The 18,043-nt window shown below is 45.2% G+C and overlaps 2 protein-coding genes across 4 annotated transcripts in view; one reads left to right on the top strand and one right to left on the bottom strand.

Annotated features, from left to right (window-relative positions):
- The first annotated feature begins 51 nt into the window (after positions 1 to 51).
- On the top strand, positions 52 to 4,370 carry DDIT3 (DNA damage inducible transcript 3). 2 transcript variants are annotated; one of them, XM_036458141.2, is made up of 4 exons: positions 52 to 185; positions 2,396 to 2,443; positions 3,575 to 3,732; positions 3,826 to 4,370. In XM_036458141.2, the coding sequence occupies exons 3-4, from the start codon at positions 3,595 to 3,597 to the stop codon at positions 4,192 to 4,194; spliced, it is 507 nt and encodes a 168-aa protein (XP_036314034.1). In that variant the 5' UTR covers positions 52 to 185; positions 2,396 to 2,443; positions 3,575 to 3,594; the 3' UTR covers positions 4,195 to 4,370. The 2 variants fall into 2 exon arrangements, with proteins under 2 accessions (XP_036314034.1, XP_036314035.1); XM_036458142.2 differs by having other exon boundaries at positions 3,560 to 3,732.
- The window catches only part of MARS1 (methionyl-tRNA synthetase 1), a 14,675-nt gene continuing 943 nt past the window's right edge, over positions 4,312 to 18,043 (bottom strand). The window contains exons 3-22 of one of the 2 annotated variants that reach the window (XM_036458078.2): positions 17,869 to 17,947; positions 17,655 to 17,789; positions 17,260 to 17,335; positions 16,847 to 17,019; positions 16,593 to 16,699; positions 15,560 to 15,676; positions 15,229 to 15,432; positions 14,297 to 14,498; positions 11,911 to 11,985; positions 8,372 to 8,542; positions 8,063 to 8,158; positions 7,806 to 7,923; positions 7,202 to 7,415; positions 6,137 to 6,268; positions 5,926 to 6,030; positions 5,659 to 5,845; positions 4,972 to 5,043; positions 4,807 to 4,830; positions 4,637 to 4,720; positions 4,312 to 4,528 (exon numbers count right to left, since the gene is read on the bottom strand). In XM_036458078.2, the coding sequence (XP_036313971.1) occupies positions 4,382 to 4,528; positions 4,637 to 4,720; positions 4,807 to 4,830; positions 4,972 to 5,043; positions 5,659 to 5,845; positions 5,926 to 6,030; positions 6,137 to 6,268; positions 7,202 to 7,415; positions 7,806 to 7,923; positions 8,063 to 8,158; positions 8,372 to 8,542; positions 11,911 to 11,985; positions 14,297 to 14,498; positions 15,229 to 15,432; positions 15,560 to 15,676; positions 16,593 to 16,699; positions 16,847 to 17,019; positions 17,260 to 17,335; positions 17,655 to 17,789; positions 17,869 to 17,947 (2,518 nt within the window). In that variant the 3' untranslated portion in view covers positions 4,312 to 4,381. The remainder of the gene's footprint in view (positions 4,529 to 4,636; positions 4,721 to 4,806; positions 4,831 to 4,971; positions 5,044 to 5,658; positions 5,846 to 5,925; positions 6,031 to 6,136; positions 6,269 to 7,201; positions 7,416 to 7,805; positions 7,924 to 8,062; positions 8,159 to 8,371; positions 8,543 to 11,910; positions 11,986 to 14,296; positions 14,499 to 15,228; positions 15,433 to 15,559; positions 15,677 to 16,592; positions 16,700 to 16,846; positions 17,020 to 17,259; positions 17,336 to 17,654; positions 17,790 to 17,868; positions 17,948 to 18,043) is intronic. The other variant, XM_036458079.2, reaches the window with a different exon arrangement.

Here is an 18,043-nt window from a genome sequence, read left to right as displayed (position 1 = left end):
TGCCGCTTTCTGATTGGTGGGCTTCTGGCTCCGCCCCCGAGAGGAGGACAAGGTCCTGTTAAAAGATCACTGCTTGGGGGATACCGAGGTCAGAGACTCGGGTCTAAGACGCAGAGCATATCATGTTGAAGATGAACGGGTGGCAGCGACAGAGCCAAAATCAGAGCCGCAATCTGAGGCGAGAGGTGAGTACATCTCCCTTTCACTCTTCCATCTTTGCGACGTTGTCCCCTCAAAGTCGGGGCATCTCCTCCTCAGTATGTGGCATCACCCCCTCCGTAATGAAGTTAGTGACGGTCCGAAGGAGAGATGGGGAGGATTTTTTTTATTCTGGAGAGGTATTACAGACCCTGCTTCACATGTTACGGACGACAGCATCACTCACCCCTGCCTGGGGCGAAGGGGCCCGGCTGCCCCTCAGGAGAGTTATTCTGTTCTCTGCAGATGCTGACCTTAGGCCAGTCTGGTGGTGGGAGGCGGAGCAGCAAGACACACCCCCACGTCCAGAAGCCTGTTGGGCCGTAGCTTAGGCCGCTGCCTTGGCTTGGCCACCAGCAGCCCCACCCCTAGTCCCGTGTCGGAGGCAGCGGCGTCTCAGTGCCAGCATGGCCACGTTGGTAGTAGGGCTCTGGAACCTTACACGGGACAGCCATTCTGCACCTTCGGGAAACTGACACAGCCTGGGAGGAAGGATGCCCATGGCCAGGGAGAGGAGATAGGTTTTTTTACTTTCCCCCAGAGGTTCCTGGGCCTCCTGCACAAGAGAGCATCCTGTATTTCTTAAGTGGGGGAAGTCATTTGGGGTCTCCCCAGTGTATGGTCCTTCCCCTGAGAGTGGTCCCTGCCTCTTTCTCCCTGTCCTGGCTCCAACTAATCTCTGTGTAACCATTGCATCAGGCCAGTCCCGTTTGGTTCTACAGCCCTCTGGCCTGGAGCTCCACTGCTGATGAAAGCCACCTTCCAGGCTCTGGAAGGCAAGGAGGGTTCCCCAGGGAGGACAGTCCTGCAGAGAAACACTCTGGGCGATATTGCATCTACAGTCCCCAGAGATAGGCAGATGCTGCTCTACTTCTGGCTTCACCCTCCCTTCCCTTTAAGAGAGATTGGGGAGAATTTATCCATTCCTAACAAGCACCTACTATGTGCAGTTTGGGGCCCAGTATACATCTATGAATAAGAGGGGGGAAATTGTGCTCTCAGAGCTTCTAGTTCAGTGGGAAGAGGCAGACAGTAAACAGATAAGTGCCATAGAGAAAACTAATGAACGAAAGGGTAGAGAATGCTTTGGGTGAGAGTTAAGTTTACATTGGGTGATCGGGGATTTCCTCACTGAAATGACCATTAGATGAAAAACCTGAAAGAGGTGCAGCAGTAAGCTATGGAGGTATGTGGGAGAGCTTTCCAGAAGGGACAGTAAGAAGAGGGGTCCTGAGGTGGGAGCAGGCATAGTCTCTTTAGAGAACAGGCCAGTTGGCTGGACTAGAGTGAGAAGAGGGAGAATGGTCAATGAGAAATCCAGGGCAGAGAAGGAGCAGACTGTGTGGGTTCTCCTAACCCACTTTAAGGATATTAGCCTTTAGTGTGTGTGAAAGCAGAAGTCACTGGTAATTTTGAACGGAGGAATGGCATGACCTGATTTTTAAGTTTTAAAAGGCCCACTGTGGTTGCCATGTTGTGAATAGACTCAAGGACCCGTGTTAAGAGCAGAAACTGGGAAACTGCAGTCATCCAAGGGAGATAGTAACTTGATAGTAGTGATGGAACTGGGAAGAATTAGATTCTGGGTTTCTGAAGAATGAGTTAAGAAATGTTGCTGGTGATTTGGATTGGATTGTGAGGTGTAAGAGGAGAGGAATCAATGAAGATAACAAAGCTACTAGAATTGCCATTTACCAAGACAGGGAAAACTTTGGAAGGGGAAGATTGGCAGGAGTTTGTTTTTAGACATATGAAGTCTGAGATGCCTATTAGACATCCAAAAGCAGACAGCAAGTAAGCAGTTAAGATAACAGAGTTAGAGGTCTATACCGGCACTGTACAATTTGGAGGCTATCAGTGTGGAAATGGAATTACAGGAAAATGTCACTTGATTTGCTCCCTTCCCTGTAGTGTAGTCGTCCTTACTTACCTTGGCAGGTTTGAAGCCTGCCTTGAATTTAGAGAAAGCTGAGATGGCCAGGGCTTTCCTATTATGCAATCAGGACCACAAATGTCAACAACTAAAAATAAAGGAAATTAGGCTCTCCTGTCCTTGAAAATGGCTACTGGGACAGTTAACTATCCATACTCTATAAGACAGGAAGTAAGAGCCGATCAATGGGATGCTGGAGATAAAAGAACATGGCTCTCCCTCTTCCAAAAAATGGTTAACATATTTATCTTTGATTCCCCACAGTGTTCAAGAAGGAAGTGTATCTTCATACATCACCACACCTGAAAGCAGGTAAACCTAACCAACTCTTTCCCAAAACCAACTCCTACAAGATGCTGTTTATCTTTCCTTTAGAAGTGGTTCTCAACCTTTCTAATGCTGCAACCCTTTAATTCAGGTCCTCATGTTGTATTGACCCCCAACCATAAAATTATTTTCGTTGCTACTTCATAACTGTAATTTTGCTACTGTTATGAATTGTAATGTAAATGTCTATAAACTCTCCACAGGAAAAAGAAGCACAACTGATGTGGTAATTGCCCCTGGAAACTACCAATGGAGTTTCTCAGGGCGGCTAACTTTTTTGTTGTTAATTTTCACTCAACGCTATTTTTCCCATTGATTTTTAGAGAGAGTGACAGGGAGAGGGGAGAGACAGAAACATCAATGTGAAAGAGACACATCAATTGGTTGCCTCCTACACACACACAACCAGGGTCAAGGAACTTGGAACCAAGCTATGTGCCCTTGACTGGAATCAAACTCGGGATCCTTCAGTCGTCAGGCTGATGCTCTATCCACTAAGCCAAACCAACTATGGCGGGCAGCTTTTACTACAATCCCGTAAGAATGTCTATCCAGGCACTTCTTCAAGTGCTGGGCAAAAGCAAGGAGGGAATATTATAATAGTATAGACCAGGGGTTGGTAAATTTTAAAGGGCCAGACAGTAAATGTTTTAGATATGGAGGGCCACACAATTTGTCACAAATAGTCATCTCCACTATTGTAGCATAAAAGTAGCCATAAAAAATGTGTAAATCAATAGATGTGTCCTTGTTCCAATAAAACTTTACTGCAGCCAAAACCGGTTTGGCTCAGTGGATAGAGCATCAGCCTGCGGACTGAAGGGTCCTGGGTTTGATTCCAGTCAAGGGCATGTACGTTGGTTGCAGGGGTGTGCAGGAGGCAGCTGATCGATGATTCTCTCTCTTTGATGTTTCTAACTCTCTATCCCTCTCTCTTCTTCTCTGTAAAAAAAAATCAATAAAATATATTTTAAAAAAACAAAAAACTTTACTGGCAAACTGGCAGCAGACCAGTTTGCCAAATGGCAGTATAAACTGTTTGACTGCTTTGTGGTGCTCATTCCACCCCCTATCCTTCCCTCCCTTCCCCACTGTCCTAAGTATATCCTTTCTCAGAGCCTGATCAAGCTGCAGCCATGGCAGCCGAGCCTTTGCCTTTCTCCTTCGGGGCACTGTCCAGCTGGGAGCTGGAAGCCTGGTATGAGGACCTGCAGGAGGTGCTGTCCTCAGATGAAAACGGGCGTGCCTATGTCTCACCCCCTGGAAATGAGGAGGTGAGAATGCTATACATAAAGCTGGGGCGGGGGATGGGATGCTAATTTTCCCGTCTCAACTAATAGCGCCAACCTTTCCTCATTCCCTTGAAGGAAGAATCAAAAACCTTCACCACACTTGACCCTGCCTCTCTGGCGTGGCTGGCTGAGGAGCCAGGACCAGCAGAGGTCACAAGCACCTTCCAGAGCCCTCGCTCTCTAGATTCCAGTCAGAGCTCTCCGGCTCAGGAGGAAGAAGAGGAAGACCAAGGAATACCCAGGAAAAGGAAACGGAGTGGTCAATCCCCAGCCCGGGCTGGAAAGCAACGCATGAAGGATAAAGAACAAGAGAATGAAAGGAAAGTGGCACAGCTAGCTGAAGAGAATGAACGGCTCAAGCAGGAAATCGAGCGTCTGACCAGAGAAGTGGAGGTGACTCGCCGAGCTCTGATTGACCGAATGGTCAATCTGCATCAAGCATGAACACTTGGGACCATCACTTCCCCCTTGAGCCAGTACCATCTTTTCCCAGAAATGGCTACTAACCTCCTACAGTAGAGGGAAAGCTCTGGGTAGACAAGAAAGGGTCTCAGCATGTACATAGAGATTGCATATTTATTTACTACTGTCCATATCCATTAAAGTGACTCTATAAGCCAGGTTCTCACTTTCACTTTTTCTTCTTGCCTTTAGGGGTTTCAAGAGGTTTTCCTTCAGCTAGAGCCAACTGCTTCTTCAGATCCAAGAGTTTAGCAACTTCTGCAGCAATCTGGTTCTTGTCGGCCTTTTGTGCTTTCAGCTCTCGGACAATGTTGCCCTAAGAGAAGGGGGGCGGGAGGGAAGGGAATAAAACAGTAGTGAGATGGAAAGGACCTATGTAGGATTCAAGATTCCTGGTCTCCCACATAGGATTCAAACTTCATACCTGTTTTGTCACTTCATCCATCAGCACTTGTATCTGCTGTGGTCCAGCTCTCTCCACAACTGCTGGTTTGGGAGACACTTTTGCCTGAAGAATAACAACAGAATTATCACCTGCTACCATAAATATCCCCCGACCTCAAGTTTTAGAAACATCTTGAGGAAAGTTATTACCTTTAACATCGGGGACTCTTCTAGCTAAGACAGGAAAGAAAAACTTTAAGTGAGGAAGCAGCAGGGCCAAAAGGTGGAAAGAGTGATGAGTGAGGACTACTTAGGGACACTTAGGAGATGGCACTGTGGCTACTGCTGGGTGAGAGCACAGTCTAGCTTTCTCACCTGGCCCCCACCGAAGCGCTGCCTCAAATTTTCAATCTGGTCATTTTCCAATTTTTGGAACAACGGACTGACCTATAAGAAAAAAGAAATCCAGAATCACTCACTGATTAGGTATAAACTCTATCAGGCTATACAGAGGGCCCCTCTAACCCCGATCACTGACGTTCAGGGACTCTAAATGCTTTACAAGCTTGAGTGTATCACTGACTTCAGTAAAGAACACAGGAAAACCCCTAGCAGTCACTATGAAAAACCTAAGTATTCATAGGGCCCAAGACTAAATGATGCAAGTTTAGAGGTGGACTTACTTGATCTTGTGTCAAAGGGGAAATTGCTACCCTGTATTCTCACAGCTCACTGCCTGTTAGCCTTATGGAGACCAAGTGACCATCGCATTATTTCATCTACTATATACCAGTTTCATGTACCATGTACTAGGTTCTGATATGAAGGATGATGAGAAAATATGGGCTACAGATAACACTGGGCTTGTGAGCCAACACCAAGGATTTTATATCAGAAACAAGCCTAAGTGCAAAGTGGGGAGGGGTGCTAAAGGGCTTCAGAGAATAGCTGTGAAAGCCCCATGCCCAAAGTAAGTCCTCTGACCCTTCCCAAAGACTGCATGGCAAATGTAGGAATTTTACTAGTAAGAGACAATGGCTCTTCTGATCCTCAAAGACCTACTGTGCCAATCTGGTGTCCTGCTGGTAAGATACATAGGAAGTCCATGGGCAGGATGCTGCAGGCTGGAGGTGGGAGCTGCAGCTGGGTCGCAATCGTAGAGCTAACCGTAGGCATGTAAGGCTGGAGCATGGTGGACAGCAAAGCAGCTATGTTCACCGCCAGGCCTGTCACCGTCCCTGCCCGCTGCCTAGGTGAAAAGAGGCATTAGGACTTCTCAGAGGACACAGCCTACCACTTTATCCCTGTAGCCAACCCCACCTCACCTACCTGTCGGCCTCGTTGCCTTTAATCCGCTTCCAGGGTTCATTAACCTGAATGTACTGGTTGCCATAACGAGAGATGGTGAGGATACTGCGTAAGGCATCCCGGATTCTGGGAAGGGGGGAGGCAGGCCAAAGTATAAGGTCTTGGAGGGACCAGTATGGGGTTCTCAACATGCCAGCAGCCCACTCGGCTGAGGCGGGTGCAGGTTACTTACCGAACCTTCTCTAGAAGTTGGTGGTAGTGCTGTAGCTCCAGGGTGACGTGGGCCAGCAGGCGCTGATCATCAGAGGTAAGCACCATCTCGGGCACATAACCCCCAAAAAACTTAGACACAAACATGCCAGCTCTTGATAGGAGTAAGGGAAGGAGAGGGGAGAGAAAAAAAGTAATTTCCCAGTCTCCGTATAGAAATTTGATCCGATTTTCTTAATTCTACATTCTTTCATGTCATCTGCAAATAAGGATAACTTTACTTCTTTTCCAATTTGGATGCCTTTTATTTCTAATTCTACATTCTTTCAGAACTGATACTTCCTAGCTCCTTCAAGCTGGAAGGCAAAGCTTAACAAAGTAATTCCTTATTCTCTCCCCCCTAAGAATATAACTGCACATAACAGACATTTCACATACATTATCCCTTGTTTAAAGAAACCTGATAAAGTTAATGTAGGAATGGTTCGTTTTATTTTTAAAAATCCACCCTCATAATAATCATGTTGTAATATAGGTACACTGCTATCAAATACTCTAATAGGGACTACCTGTTAAAGTGATTAACGACCAAACCTGAAAGGGTAGGTAGCCATTAAGGGTATTTCTTTAGATTGCAGAATAGCTGACATATGGCCAAAAATGAAATTGAGCTCAAGTAACAAAAACTCCAGAGTACAGTAGAAGTCTCCTACCTCTACCCTAAAATAAACCCTTTCCTCGGTTAAACTTTTCAAAGGCATGCAAGTTAACTTTTTTTTTTTTGGGGGGGGGGGGGGGGGGGGCGGAAGGCACATTTTCAATTTTGCAAAGAACATTAGTAAGAGAATTTACTAAACTTTGTGACCAACTTTGCTAAGTCACATTTCTACAACCAACTTCCCCCAAGCATACATAACCTATTATGTTCTAGGAGCAAGTCCTAGTTAACAGAAATCCACTTTCCACATTATCTCCTCACCCTCCCGGCCTCCTGCCCATTTACTAGGCATCTCTTCATTCCCATCTTCATGAAGCAGAGTTAGCACCAGCCCAGTTCATCTACTGACTGATCCCTCACCAATCCTACCTATTGATGAAGTTTCCCAGGTTGTTAAGCAGCTCAGAATTATTCTTCAGTAACATATCTGTCCAGGAGAAGGCACTGTCCTGGCCCTCAGGCCGAATGTACAGCAGGTAGAAGCGCCAGATGTCAGCAGGAATCCCTGTGTCCTGGGCCATGTCCCCAAACACTCCTACACCCCGGCTCTTAGAGAATTTCCCATCCTCATAATTCAGATACTCTGGACAGAGAAAGAGAATGAATGAGAACCATCTGCTCAAATCACTTTCTTCCCTCTCTGACCTTCTGACTCTCCTTTGAACTCAACTATGGGTGTCCAGCAACACTTTCTGAGTAGCTGGCCTGGATCGAACTTGGGAGATTCTGTCTCTCCATTTGGGCCTTCCCCCGACCCCTCCCCTCTGCTTGCTTCTATTCATTACAGTTTTAACTTTTGACACTTGCTTTTTTCTTCAGGTTCTTGTTTCCTCCTAGGTTGAGTTCTCATGTTCAAATTACTTCCTATCTCATCTCAACTCCTAATTCAAGACTTAGCACCTTTCCAAAACCTTCCAAGTATCACCTCAGCCCTCATTCCCTCGGAATATTCCTAGTCCGGGCTTCCAGGTACCTGTAGCAATGAGATGGCTGACCAACGTGTAGTTGTCCTCAGCTCCTAGGGCCGAACAAGGAAAGACTAACCCGTGAAAGGGAACATTGTCTTTGGCCATGAACTGGTAGAGGTTCACCTATAGAATATAGTTGGAAGAAAAGCTCCTGAGACCTTCTTCAAAGACCCCAGAAAGAACCAATACCCAATCCTACCCCCCTCAACACACACATATGCATGCACCCTCCCCACAGGCAGGCTAACCAAGAACTGCTTACTTGCTCTGGGTTCTTCCACCACCTCTCCCACTGGTCTGTGTAGTTGGCGGTGATGGATATGTATCCAAATGTGGCATCAAACCAGACATAGAATACCTGGAGAGACACGGTAGGATAAAAAAAAAAAAACAAATTGCGAATACACTTGATACCTATATAATTTTATTGACCTATGGAACCCCAATAAATTCTTTTTTTTTTTTAAATAGGAAACCCAGTTAAACAAGACATAGTCAACAGTGCATTATGTTAGGCCAGGGTCTCAAGGCTGTATAATAAAGAGATATGAGCAAAGCATGGGATTCTTACCTTGTCCTCAAAACCTTCTAAGGGTACAGGGGTTCCCCATTTGAGGTCTCGGGTTATGCAACGTGGCTTGAGGCCGTCCCGAAGCCAAGAACGAATGATGAATCGGGCATTGGGTGTCCAGTCACTGCCAGGCACAGTCTTCTCCAGCCACTCCTCAAGTCGGTCTTCCAGCTGAGAAGGCAGAGACAGAAGGCTGACTTAGAAAAGCCTCATACACAGTTTGCATAAGGGTAAATATGTACCACCTTTTTGGACTAGTCTGGAGATATATTAAAATTAAAAGACTCATGACTTTGACATGTCAATTCCACTTCTAGAATTTTTTTCAATGGAAATATTCACACAAGAGTGTATATAAAGAAGTGCACTGTTCATCATAGCAAAAAATTAAAACTAAAGAAAATATGGTGCATCGATACAATAAAATACTCATAAGCCCATTAAAAAGAGTAAGGAGATCTACATGTAATTGACATATATAGACCTCCAAGATTCATTACTAATTAAATTAAGCAAACTACAAAACAACAGAGTATAATTCTATTACTATAAAAATAAATATCAGCCGAAACCGGTTTGGCTCAGCGGTAGAGCATCAGTCTGCGGACTGAAAGGTCCCAGGTTCAATTCCGGTCAAGGGCATGTACATTGGTTGCGGGCACATCCCCGGTGGGGGGTGTGCAAAAGGCAGCCAGTCGATGTTGCTTTCTTATTGACATTTCTAGCTCTCTATCTCTCTCCTTTCTTCTCTGTAAGAAAAATCAATAAAATATATATTTTTAATAATAATAATAATAAATAAATAAATAAATAAATAAATATCAGCCGGCTTGGCTCAGTGGGTAGAGAGCATCAGCCTACACACTGAAGGGTCCAAGGTTGGATTCCGGCTAGACACATGCCTGGGTTGCGGGCTTGATCCCCAGTAGGGGGCGTGTAGGAGGCAGCCAATCAAAGATTCTCATCTTTGATGTTTCTCTCTCTCTCCTCCCTTCCTCTCTGAAATCAATAAAAATAAATAAATAAATAAATAAATATCAACACATAGACTAACATAAGCCCAGAAATTTTTAAAAATATATTTTTTATTGATTAGAGAGAGAGAGGAAGAGAGATGGAAACATTAATAAGAAAGACACATCAACCAGCTGTTTCCTGCATGCTCCCTACTGGAGATAAAGCCTGTAACCCAAGCCCACATGCCCTGACCAGAAATCAAACTGGTGACCTCTTGGCGCATGGGTAGATGCTCAAACACTGAGCCACACAGGCTGGGCAAGCCCAAGGGGAAAAAAAAAATTTTTTAACTCCTCACTGGAGGATATTTTCCCACTGATCTTCGTAAAAGTGACAGAGAGAAGGAAAGACAGAGAGAAATACTGATATGAGAGAAACACATCAATTGGTTGCCTCCTGCACGCTCCCTGACCAGGGCCTGGGCCGGAGAGGACCCTGCAACCAAGGTACATGCCCTTGATCGGAATCGAACCCAGGACCCTTCAGTCCGCAGGGTGATACTCTATTCATTGAGTCAAATCAGCTAGGACCAGAAAATTTTTGAAGGAAAAATCAGTACTTTTTTTTCAGATGGGATTATGGGGAACATACACATTATACCATATATTTCTAGCTGAAATTTTAAAAACAAGCTTTTATCACTTTTGTAAGCAGAAAAACAAAAGTAAACTTTTTTAATGAATGGTTTATGTGACTCATCCAACGAAATACCACAATTTCCAAAGCCTGACAATAGACTCCATTGGCAAGGCTATGCGGAAACAGCACTCACAGATTGCTGATGGGAAGGCAAACATGGAATAACACCTATTAAAGAAAATCTGACAATAAACTACATATGCATTTACTCTTGACACAGCAGGTGATCACTTTTAAGGAAATTATCCTGAAGATATAATACAAAAAAAAAAAATGTGCTTGTTATATTTGATGGAACATTTATCTACTGCAACGTCATTTGCAATTGCAAAATACAGTAAGCCCTCACTTAACGCTGATAGGTTCTGCAGCTTTCAGTGAAATGACATATAACAAAACCAATTTTTACCACAAGCTAATTGATATAAACAAGAGTTAAGTTTCTACTGCATCTGATCAACCTTGTAACAAAACATTGAACAAAACGTTATTCAAGGACCTACTGTATTGGGAACTACCTAAATGGAGAACACAGAAAACTGGTTATATAAACTATGGAACAAACACAAATGTAGTTGTATGTAGCTGTTTAAACAAACAACTGCACTAGCGGGTGTGGCTCAGTGGCTAAGTGTCAGCATACAAACTGAAGTGATTCCAGACAAGGGCACATACCTCAGTTGCAGGCTCAGTCCCCAGCTCTGGTCAGGGTGCATGCAGGAGGCAACAAGTCTATGTGTCTCTCCCCCTCCCTTCCACTCTCTCTAAAAATCAATGAAAAAAATATCCTCAAGTGAGGATTAACAAAAAAAAGAAGAAAAAGAAAACAACAACTAAATAATGATGATCGCTATGAAGTGATATGGAATGATTTCCAGAACATCCTATTAGGTCAGGGGTGACAAATCATTTTTCTGCCAAGGACCATTTGGATATTTATAAAGTCATTTGTGGGCCATACAAAATTATCAACTTAAAATTAGCCTGTTATGCCGAAACCGGTTTGGCTCAATGGATAGAGTGTCGGCTTGGGGACTGAAGGGTCCTGGGTTCGATTCCGGTCAAGGGCATGTGCCTTGGTTGCGGGCATATCCCCGGTGGGGGGGGTGTAAGAGGCAGCTGATCGATGACTCTCTCTCATCAATGTTTCTAGCTCTCTATCTCTCTTCCTTTCTGTACAAAATCAATAAAATATATTTTTTTAAAAAATTAGCCTGTTATATTTGGCCAAACATTTAATAACTCACCCCTAATGCCTTGGCAGGGCCAGACTAAATGATTTCTTGGGTCTTTTGGGTCTTATACAGCCTGCGGGCCGGATGTTCCCCACCCCTGTCATAAAAGATAAAGAAAGGCTGGGGAACTGTTTCAGATGAAAGGAAACTAAGAGATATAAAAAACTAAATGTAGTCCAGCTGGTGTGGCTCAGTGGTTAAGCATCAACTTATGAACCAGGAGGTCATGGTTTGATTCCTAGTCAGGGCACATGCCTGGGTTGCAAGCTAGATCCCCAGTAGAGGGCATTCAGGAGGCAGCCGATCAATGATTCTCTCTCATCATTGATGTTTCTATTCTCGCTCCCTCTCCCACTCTCTCTAAAGTCAATAAAAACATATTAAAAAATATATATTTAAGAGTACAGAGGACATATATGTAGAGTTCATTCACATGCATACAATATTTCTGAATAGGCACAAAGGAGTAAAATACCTCCGGTAAGCAGGCCTTTCACTTTGGGCACATTCACTTGTTATGTATTTTTATAAGTATAACTTTAAAACAGAAATCAAAAACATTTGAGAGTAATGTGGAATAGATCTGTGGCTGAGGCTGAGGGGGCAGAAAAGGCCATCCAGACCAAGTTGAGGGAAAGGCTCACTTACCTTGGGCAAGTCCAGAAACAGGTGCCGCGAGGATCTCACCACAGGGCATGATCGGCAGACTTTACACTGAGGCTTCTGTGAAGGAAAATTCAAGAGAAAGAAAAAGTGTGACCCAAGATGAGTCAGGAGCAGGCCTGCAGGTCTCGTGGAGCTGTCCAGGCAAGGGGAGAGGCACAGAGGGATGAGCTCCCCAGTGTGCCATCTAGCTGAGCCTCATGCTCACACCCAGCCAACTCATCAACTGCTGGGCCTTCTGTGAACTTGGGAGACTCAGGTCCACGTGGCATACATTTGGTACTCAGAGTTTCATGCCTCTGTCCTATCTCTCCAGAGAACAGGAAAAAGCATTCTCAGAGCACTGCACTGTATGCAGCTGTGTGAGGAGAGGCAGGAATGATGGAAAAGAAGACACACAGCTCCTCTCCTACGGAAGTTAGGGAGAGGGGGCTCGCATGGGAAATAAGTGCAGACCTACACAAAGCAAAATGTCAAGAAATACTTATTCTCAAGGTACAAGTTGATATACAAACCCAGAAAGGTGAGGACTAAAGGAGTGAACAGTGAGGTGGGGCTAATCAGTGAAAGCTTCCAAATAAGTTTTGATCTAAATTTTTGGAGGTGAGAAATTATAACTCTCTCAGGACCTCTCTCCTGAACTCCACATTTCTCTATCAAACTACCTCACTGCTCCTTGGGTGTCTAGGAGGCAGCTCAATTTGTTACTGTTGTTAATCCTCACCTGAAGATATTTCTTTCATTGATTTTTAGAGAGTGGGAGGGAGGAAGGGGGGAGAGAAACATGAATATGAGAGAGACACATTGATCGGCTGCCTCCCGCCTGTGCCCTAACTGGGGCCGGGATCGAACCTACAAAACCAGGTATGTGCCCTTGACCAGGAATCAAATCTGTGATCCTTCAATGCTCTGGCCGATCCTCTAATCACACCAGGCAGGGCAAGGAATCTCAAATTTAATAAATCCAAATAGATTCCACCAGAAAGCATGTTTTTCATCGAATCATGCCCATGTTTGTAGCAGCTCAAGTAAAAAACTTAAAAGTCATCATTTCCTTGATTTCCCCATCACCCAGAATTCCAGTCTATCTAATTCTACAGTCTGCCTCCACAACATATCTCAAGGTTCTTCTCCCATCCCCATTTCTACTGCTATTAATCTTGATGGAGAAACATTATCGCACTTTGGTGCTATCACGCTAGTCTCCAAACTTTCATGCTTCCCTCCCATCCATTTTCCACAGAGCAGCTTGCCATTCAACTCCCACAATGGCTTAGTAGGCCCTGGTAACCTGACCTTATCTCAATCCACCCTCCCAGTAGAGCTACAGCTATACTGGCCTTTTCAATTCTGCCTTTTAAGCCTTTGCATTTCCTCTCCTCTCTGCTTGTTAACACTCTTAACCTCACTCTCATAGCCTGGCTTGCTCCCTTTGATTCTTCAGTTAAACTCTCAGTTCAAATGTTACCTCCTTTGAGATGCCTTCCCTAATCACCTACCTTCCCCCAAAAGTCACTCTCTATCACATCTTCCTGGCAGTTTATTCCATAATTACATCGTCGTTAGTCTCCTCCCCACACTAATAAGTCTGTCTTGTTCACTGCCACATCCTGAGCACCTAGAACTGTGACTTCCCTATTATAAGACCAAAAAAAAAGTTGTTGAAAGAATGAATAGCCCAATGGCATGGTTCAGTGGCTGAGCATCAACTTATGAGTCAAGAGGTCAGGGTTCAATTCCTGGTCAGGGCACATGCCTGTGTTGCAGGCTTGATCCCTGGTGTGGGACATGCAAGAGGCAGCTAATCAATGGTTCTCTCTCATCATTGATGTTTTTTTCTCTCCTTCTCCCTTCCTCTCTGAAATCAATAATGAATAAAGTAACAAATGAGTAAACAGGGAGTAGAAGAGGAGACAGTATTTATAGAAGGTGGTCTGAAACAGAAGCAAAAGTAGAGAAATATAAATTCAATTTCCTAGCACATGTTAAGCACAGAGTAAATGTTCATTTAGTAATTATCTAACGAGCTGAACGGTGAGTTGCTGAGATGGAGTAGAAAGAACCACTGGTCAAAGGTCTCGAATGCTAAAACAAAAATCCTGAGTGGGACAAGATTGGGAACCCCTTATTGGAGGTTGTTGCCCTGACCAAATAACTCGGCTGGTTAGAGCATCATCCTGATACCCCAAGACTTGATCCCCAGTCAGAGCACATACAAGAATCAACCAATGAATGCATAAATAAGTGGGAAAATAAATCAATGTTTCTTCCTCCCACTCCCCATTCCCTTCTCTTTCTAAAATCAATTAATTAATTTAAAAAAAGAATAGAGATTGTCTCCTTCTGGGCTCCTATGAGACCTCCCACTCACCTTGAGCTCTATGGCATTGATGAGCTTGCCACACTTGTCACACTGGTCACCCCGGGCCTCCTCGTAGCCACAGAAGGGACACACCCCCTCCACAAAGCGGTCAGCCAGGAAGCGGGAGCAATGCTCACACCGCAGTTGCTCCACGGTATCTTGCAGCACAAAACCTCGGTCCCACAAACGCTGAAAGATGTCCTGTGTGATTCTGGTGAGGTGAGCAAGGGACAGGGGTGGGACAGATCAGAGAAGTCAGAAAAAGGGGTGCAACCCTCCCCCTGCCACTCTACCCAGGACCCAAACTCATTTAGTCCAAATGCCAAAGAAATCAGGCAGAAGACCTTCAAGGCAAAGGTCATCTAGTCATCTTTAGGGAGTTTGACTAGATGGCCCAGACTCCTTACACATATTCTTCAACCCCTCATACAATCTCTTCCCTTGACATTTTAGAATTTGTCAAATACTGGCTCTGTTTTGTATTCTCCATTAACAAAAATCTCCAAAAGAATAGAACTGTGTCCTAAAAATGAAATCAGTTCAACCACACCGCACTATTAGCTGACAGCCTGTCTACCCTGTAGAGGTTTTATAGGGATGAATTACCAGGTATCAGAAGAAAGCATATTTGCTATAAACAGGAGTGGGAAGGAATGTGCTCAGACTCTGTGGCAGCCAGGGAAGGAAAGGGAAGTGGTAGCAGAAAGGTATACTTCCCACAAGCCTCCATCCTGCCTCTTACCTCCCTTACTTGCTCCTTTAGAACCTGACCACACTGAATTGCCTTAATAATGCTTGGAATACATTTCAGGGCAATATTCATGTCCTACATTTAGGGGGATTGCCTAGACAACCATCTTGGTTCCTCCGTCTCCCGGATATTCTCATGGTCCCCAGCCCCAGCCTTCACCCTCCATTTCTCCTGATCAGAGTAAACTTACTCCGTCTGTTGTGGAGTGGTGGTGCGACCAAAAATATCGAAGGAGATATTAAACCAGCGGTAAATGTCAGCATGGATGACATGGTACTTGTCACAGATCTCCTGGGGGGTGAGACCCTCCTCCATAGCCTTGGTCTCTGTGGCGGTACCGTACTCATCTGTCCCACACAGATAGAGGGTGTTCCACTGGCGGAGGCGGGAGTACCTGGAAGAGAATATGATGATCAGCCGCTCCCCATGTCCCTTGGACCTACCCAGCCGCCACCCTTGGGGCATCCTATTCTTTGGGACCCACGGCTCCCTCGGGTCTTCCCTGCAGCAGTTAGCTGCACCTGGCAAAGACGTCAGCACTGAGCACGCAACCAATGATGTTTCCGAGATGGGGCACATTGTTGACATAAGGAAGGGCGCTGGTGATGAGCACATTCCTTTCCCCAGCCACAGGCAACCTGGTGAGGAAGGAAGAGAACAGGTCATGGAGGAGACGCAAGGGCCAAAAGGGACCGGAAGTGCATAAGATACCCAGACACAGATCTAGTCTACGTCAGACAGTCAAGTACATCTGAAGTTTTCCTTCAACGTATGTGTGTGCATATTGTCTCAGTGTAGTAGGACAGTGACAAAATATGAAGCCTCCGGCAGGGGCTAGATCTTGAATGATCTTGTGAACTACACAAAGGAATTCAAAAAAGGAGGGTGAGATAATATATGCAGTTTTAAGTACTCATTCCGGTGACAGTGTAGGGAAAGAGAATGTGAGAGGTAGTAGGTTTGATGTCAGGGAGCAGTTGTGAGAAGAGAAAGAAGGGATTGATTCAAGGACTACTTAGGAGTTAGAATCAATGATTTGCTAATGGAATAAGTGATATAGGAGGAGGGGATGAGAAAAGAGTACAGATAACAACAAAATTTCTGGCTTAGATTTTTAAGTGGGAGTTGAGGGGTGTCAATTGCTAAAGCACATGATAAAGGAGGGAAGCTGACAGGAAAGATAACTGGTTTGCTCTTGCACATGCTGAGTTTGCAATGCCTGTGGAGGTGGAGGATTCAGTCTGACAAATAATGTTGAGTTCAGAGTAGAGATCTGGACTGGAAAAAACAGATTTAGGTGGTATCTGTAGGTAAAGAATAACTGAAACACGGGTGCAGGTGGGACTGACGGAGAGTGTCCAAAATTACAACCAAGAGAGAATAAACTTTAAAAAAAGATGTCAACAATAAAAAGAGAGATAGGAGTCTGAGAATAAAAAGGAAAGGATAGAAAATGAAAGAAGTCAGCAGCAGAGGGGACCTGGCAGGCAGGTGTTGATTTTATCAACAACTTCCATTGAAAAAACCAAGCCCTGCTCATCTGTGCCTACTCACACTGGCTTCTGCTTTGGCCGAAGGGGAGGCAAGCTCCCCAGGCCCTTCTTCCAAGCAGTGACGGCGATGGCGATCTCCTCCTCAGTCAGGGTGGCCAGCTCCTCCTCCTATGAAGAGTGGATGGAATCCCTTACCAGGTGAGGAGGACCCACGGAATACAGAAACTCACCCAACAACACTCCAAGCCCCTCTCCAAACCACCCCACCCTGTAGGCACCAAGGCTTTCTGGGGACCCCTCAGTTCTTTTCCAAACCTCAGGCTCATTGCTGACAGCCCTCCCTTCCAGGAAGCTGGGCTGGAGCTGCTTTTGGAGGTAGGGCCGGAGGGCCAGGATACCCTGCTTCTTCAGCACGGTCTCTGCAGCTCGCTGGCATGGCTCCTGAGAACTCAGTGTCTGGAACCAGCTGTGCAGGGCACCCAGCTCTTCTGCGGATTTGGGAGAAAAGAGGAATCAGCAAGACCAGGAAAGGCCGGATGATTTTTTTCCTTCTTCGTGAAATTTCTCTAGTTGCTTTCCCATTCCCTTTACCATCTTTCTGCTAGAGCTTCCATATCAAGCTACACCTCATGGTGGGCACCTATATACAATACACTGCCCGTTCTGTAACCCCTACACCAGCCTTCTGCAGTTAGGGCTAGGGAAACAGTGATCCGCTCAGTGCTCACCAGGGAGGTAGGCTGGGTCTTGGAGCAATGGATACAGGGCTCCCCACAACACAATGTCAGCAACAGATTCTGTCTCCTTGGTCGGGGAAACAAAAGAAAAAGGTACACAAGTGAGATACTCAATTTCTTCTCAAAAGTAGTAAAAACATCTAACACTTCGTATACGTCGAGCACTCTATTAAGCATTTAAAATGATCTCACTAATCCTCACAACAACCCGATGAGGTGGGTACCAATATTACCCATTTCAAAGATGGAGAAAAAAAGAATTAGAAAGTTTCATTTTTTTTCAAGGCTACACTGCTAAAAGATGGCAGTGTTTGGGTTTGAATACTGTCTTCCTTAATTCTTAATCCACACGGTTTCCCCAATCCCCACCTCAAGGCCCAACTTACCCCAGCCAGGAAAGGGCAGCTCCGACGACTCAAGCTGTGGTCAATGTGAGTCAGGGCTCTCCGAATGGGGCCAAGAACATCTTCCCCCTTCTTGCCTTGGACCACCAAATAGTACAGGGAAGCAGACAAAGCTGGCTAAAATGTGGGGGGACACAGGTCAGAATGGCCAAGCAGAGCAAGGGCCTGCCTGCCATCCCCCATGTCCCAGTACCACCTGCAGTTCTGTTGCTTCCCATTCCAGCCACTGGTTGGTGAGGTCATCTTGCTCTGAGCCAGATAACAGAAAGAAGTATCTGCCAGAGAAAAAAAACAACAGAAGGTGGAATTAGAAGGGCCCATTCTCACTCACAGTGAAACAGGCCACACAGAGGACAGTAAACTCGGATGTG

The sequence above is a fragment of the Pipistrellus kuhlii genome, unplaced genomic scaffold, assembly GCF_014108245.1.
Source record: "Pipistrellus kuhlii isolate mPipKuh1 unplaced genomic scaffold, mPipKuh1.p scaffold_m20_p_3, whole genome shotgun sequence".
In the NCBI taxonomy this organism is placed as follows: domain Eukaryota; kingdom Metazoa; phylum Chordata; class Mammalia; order Chiroptera; family Vespertilionidae; genus Pipistrellus; species Pipistrellus kuhlii.
The sequence above is the reverse complement of the archived record's forward strand: the minus strand, read 5'-3'. Positions and strand labels throughout refer to the sequence as shown.

What these genes read in the sequence shown, in the direction of transcription:
- DDIT3 (XM_036458141.2), top strand. Translation starts at nt 3,595, where the DNA reads ATGGCAGCCGAGCCTTTGCCTTTCTCCTTCGGGGCACTGTCCAGCTGG. An exon ending in CACCCCCTGGAAATGAGGAG is followed by an intron (nt 3,733 to 3,825) that starts GTGAGAATGCTA and finishes ATTCCCTTGAAG; the next exon opens with GAAGAATCAAAAACCTTCAC.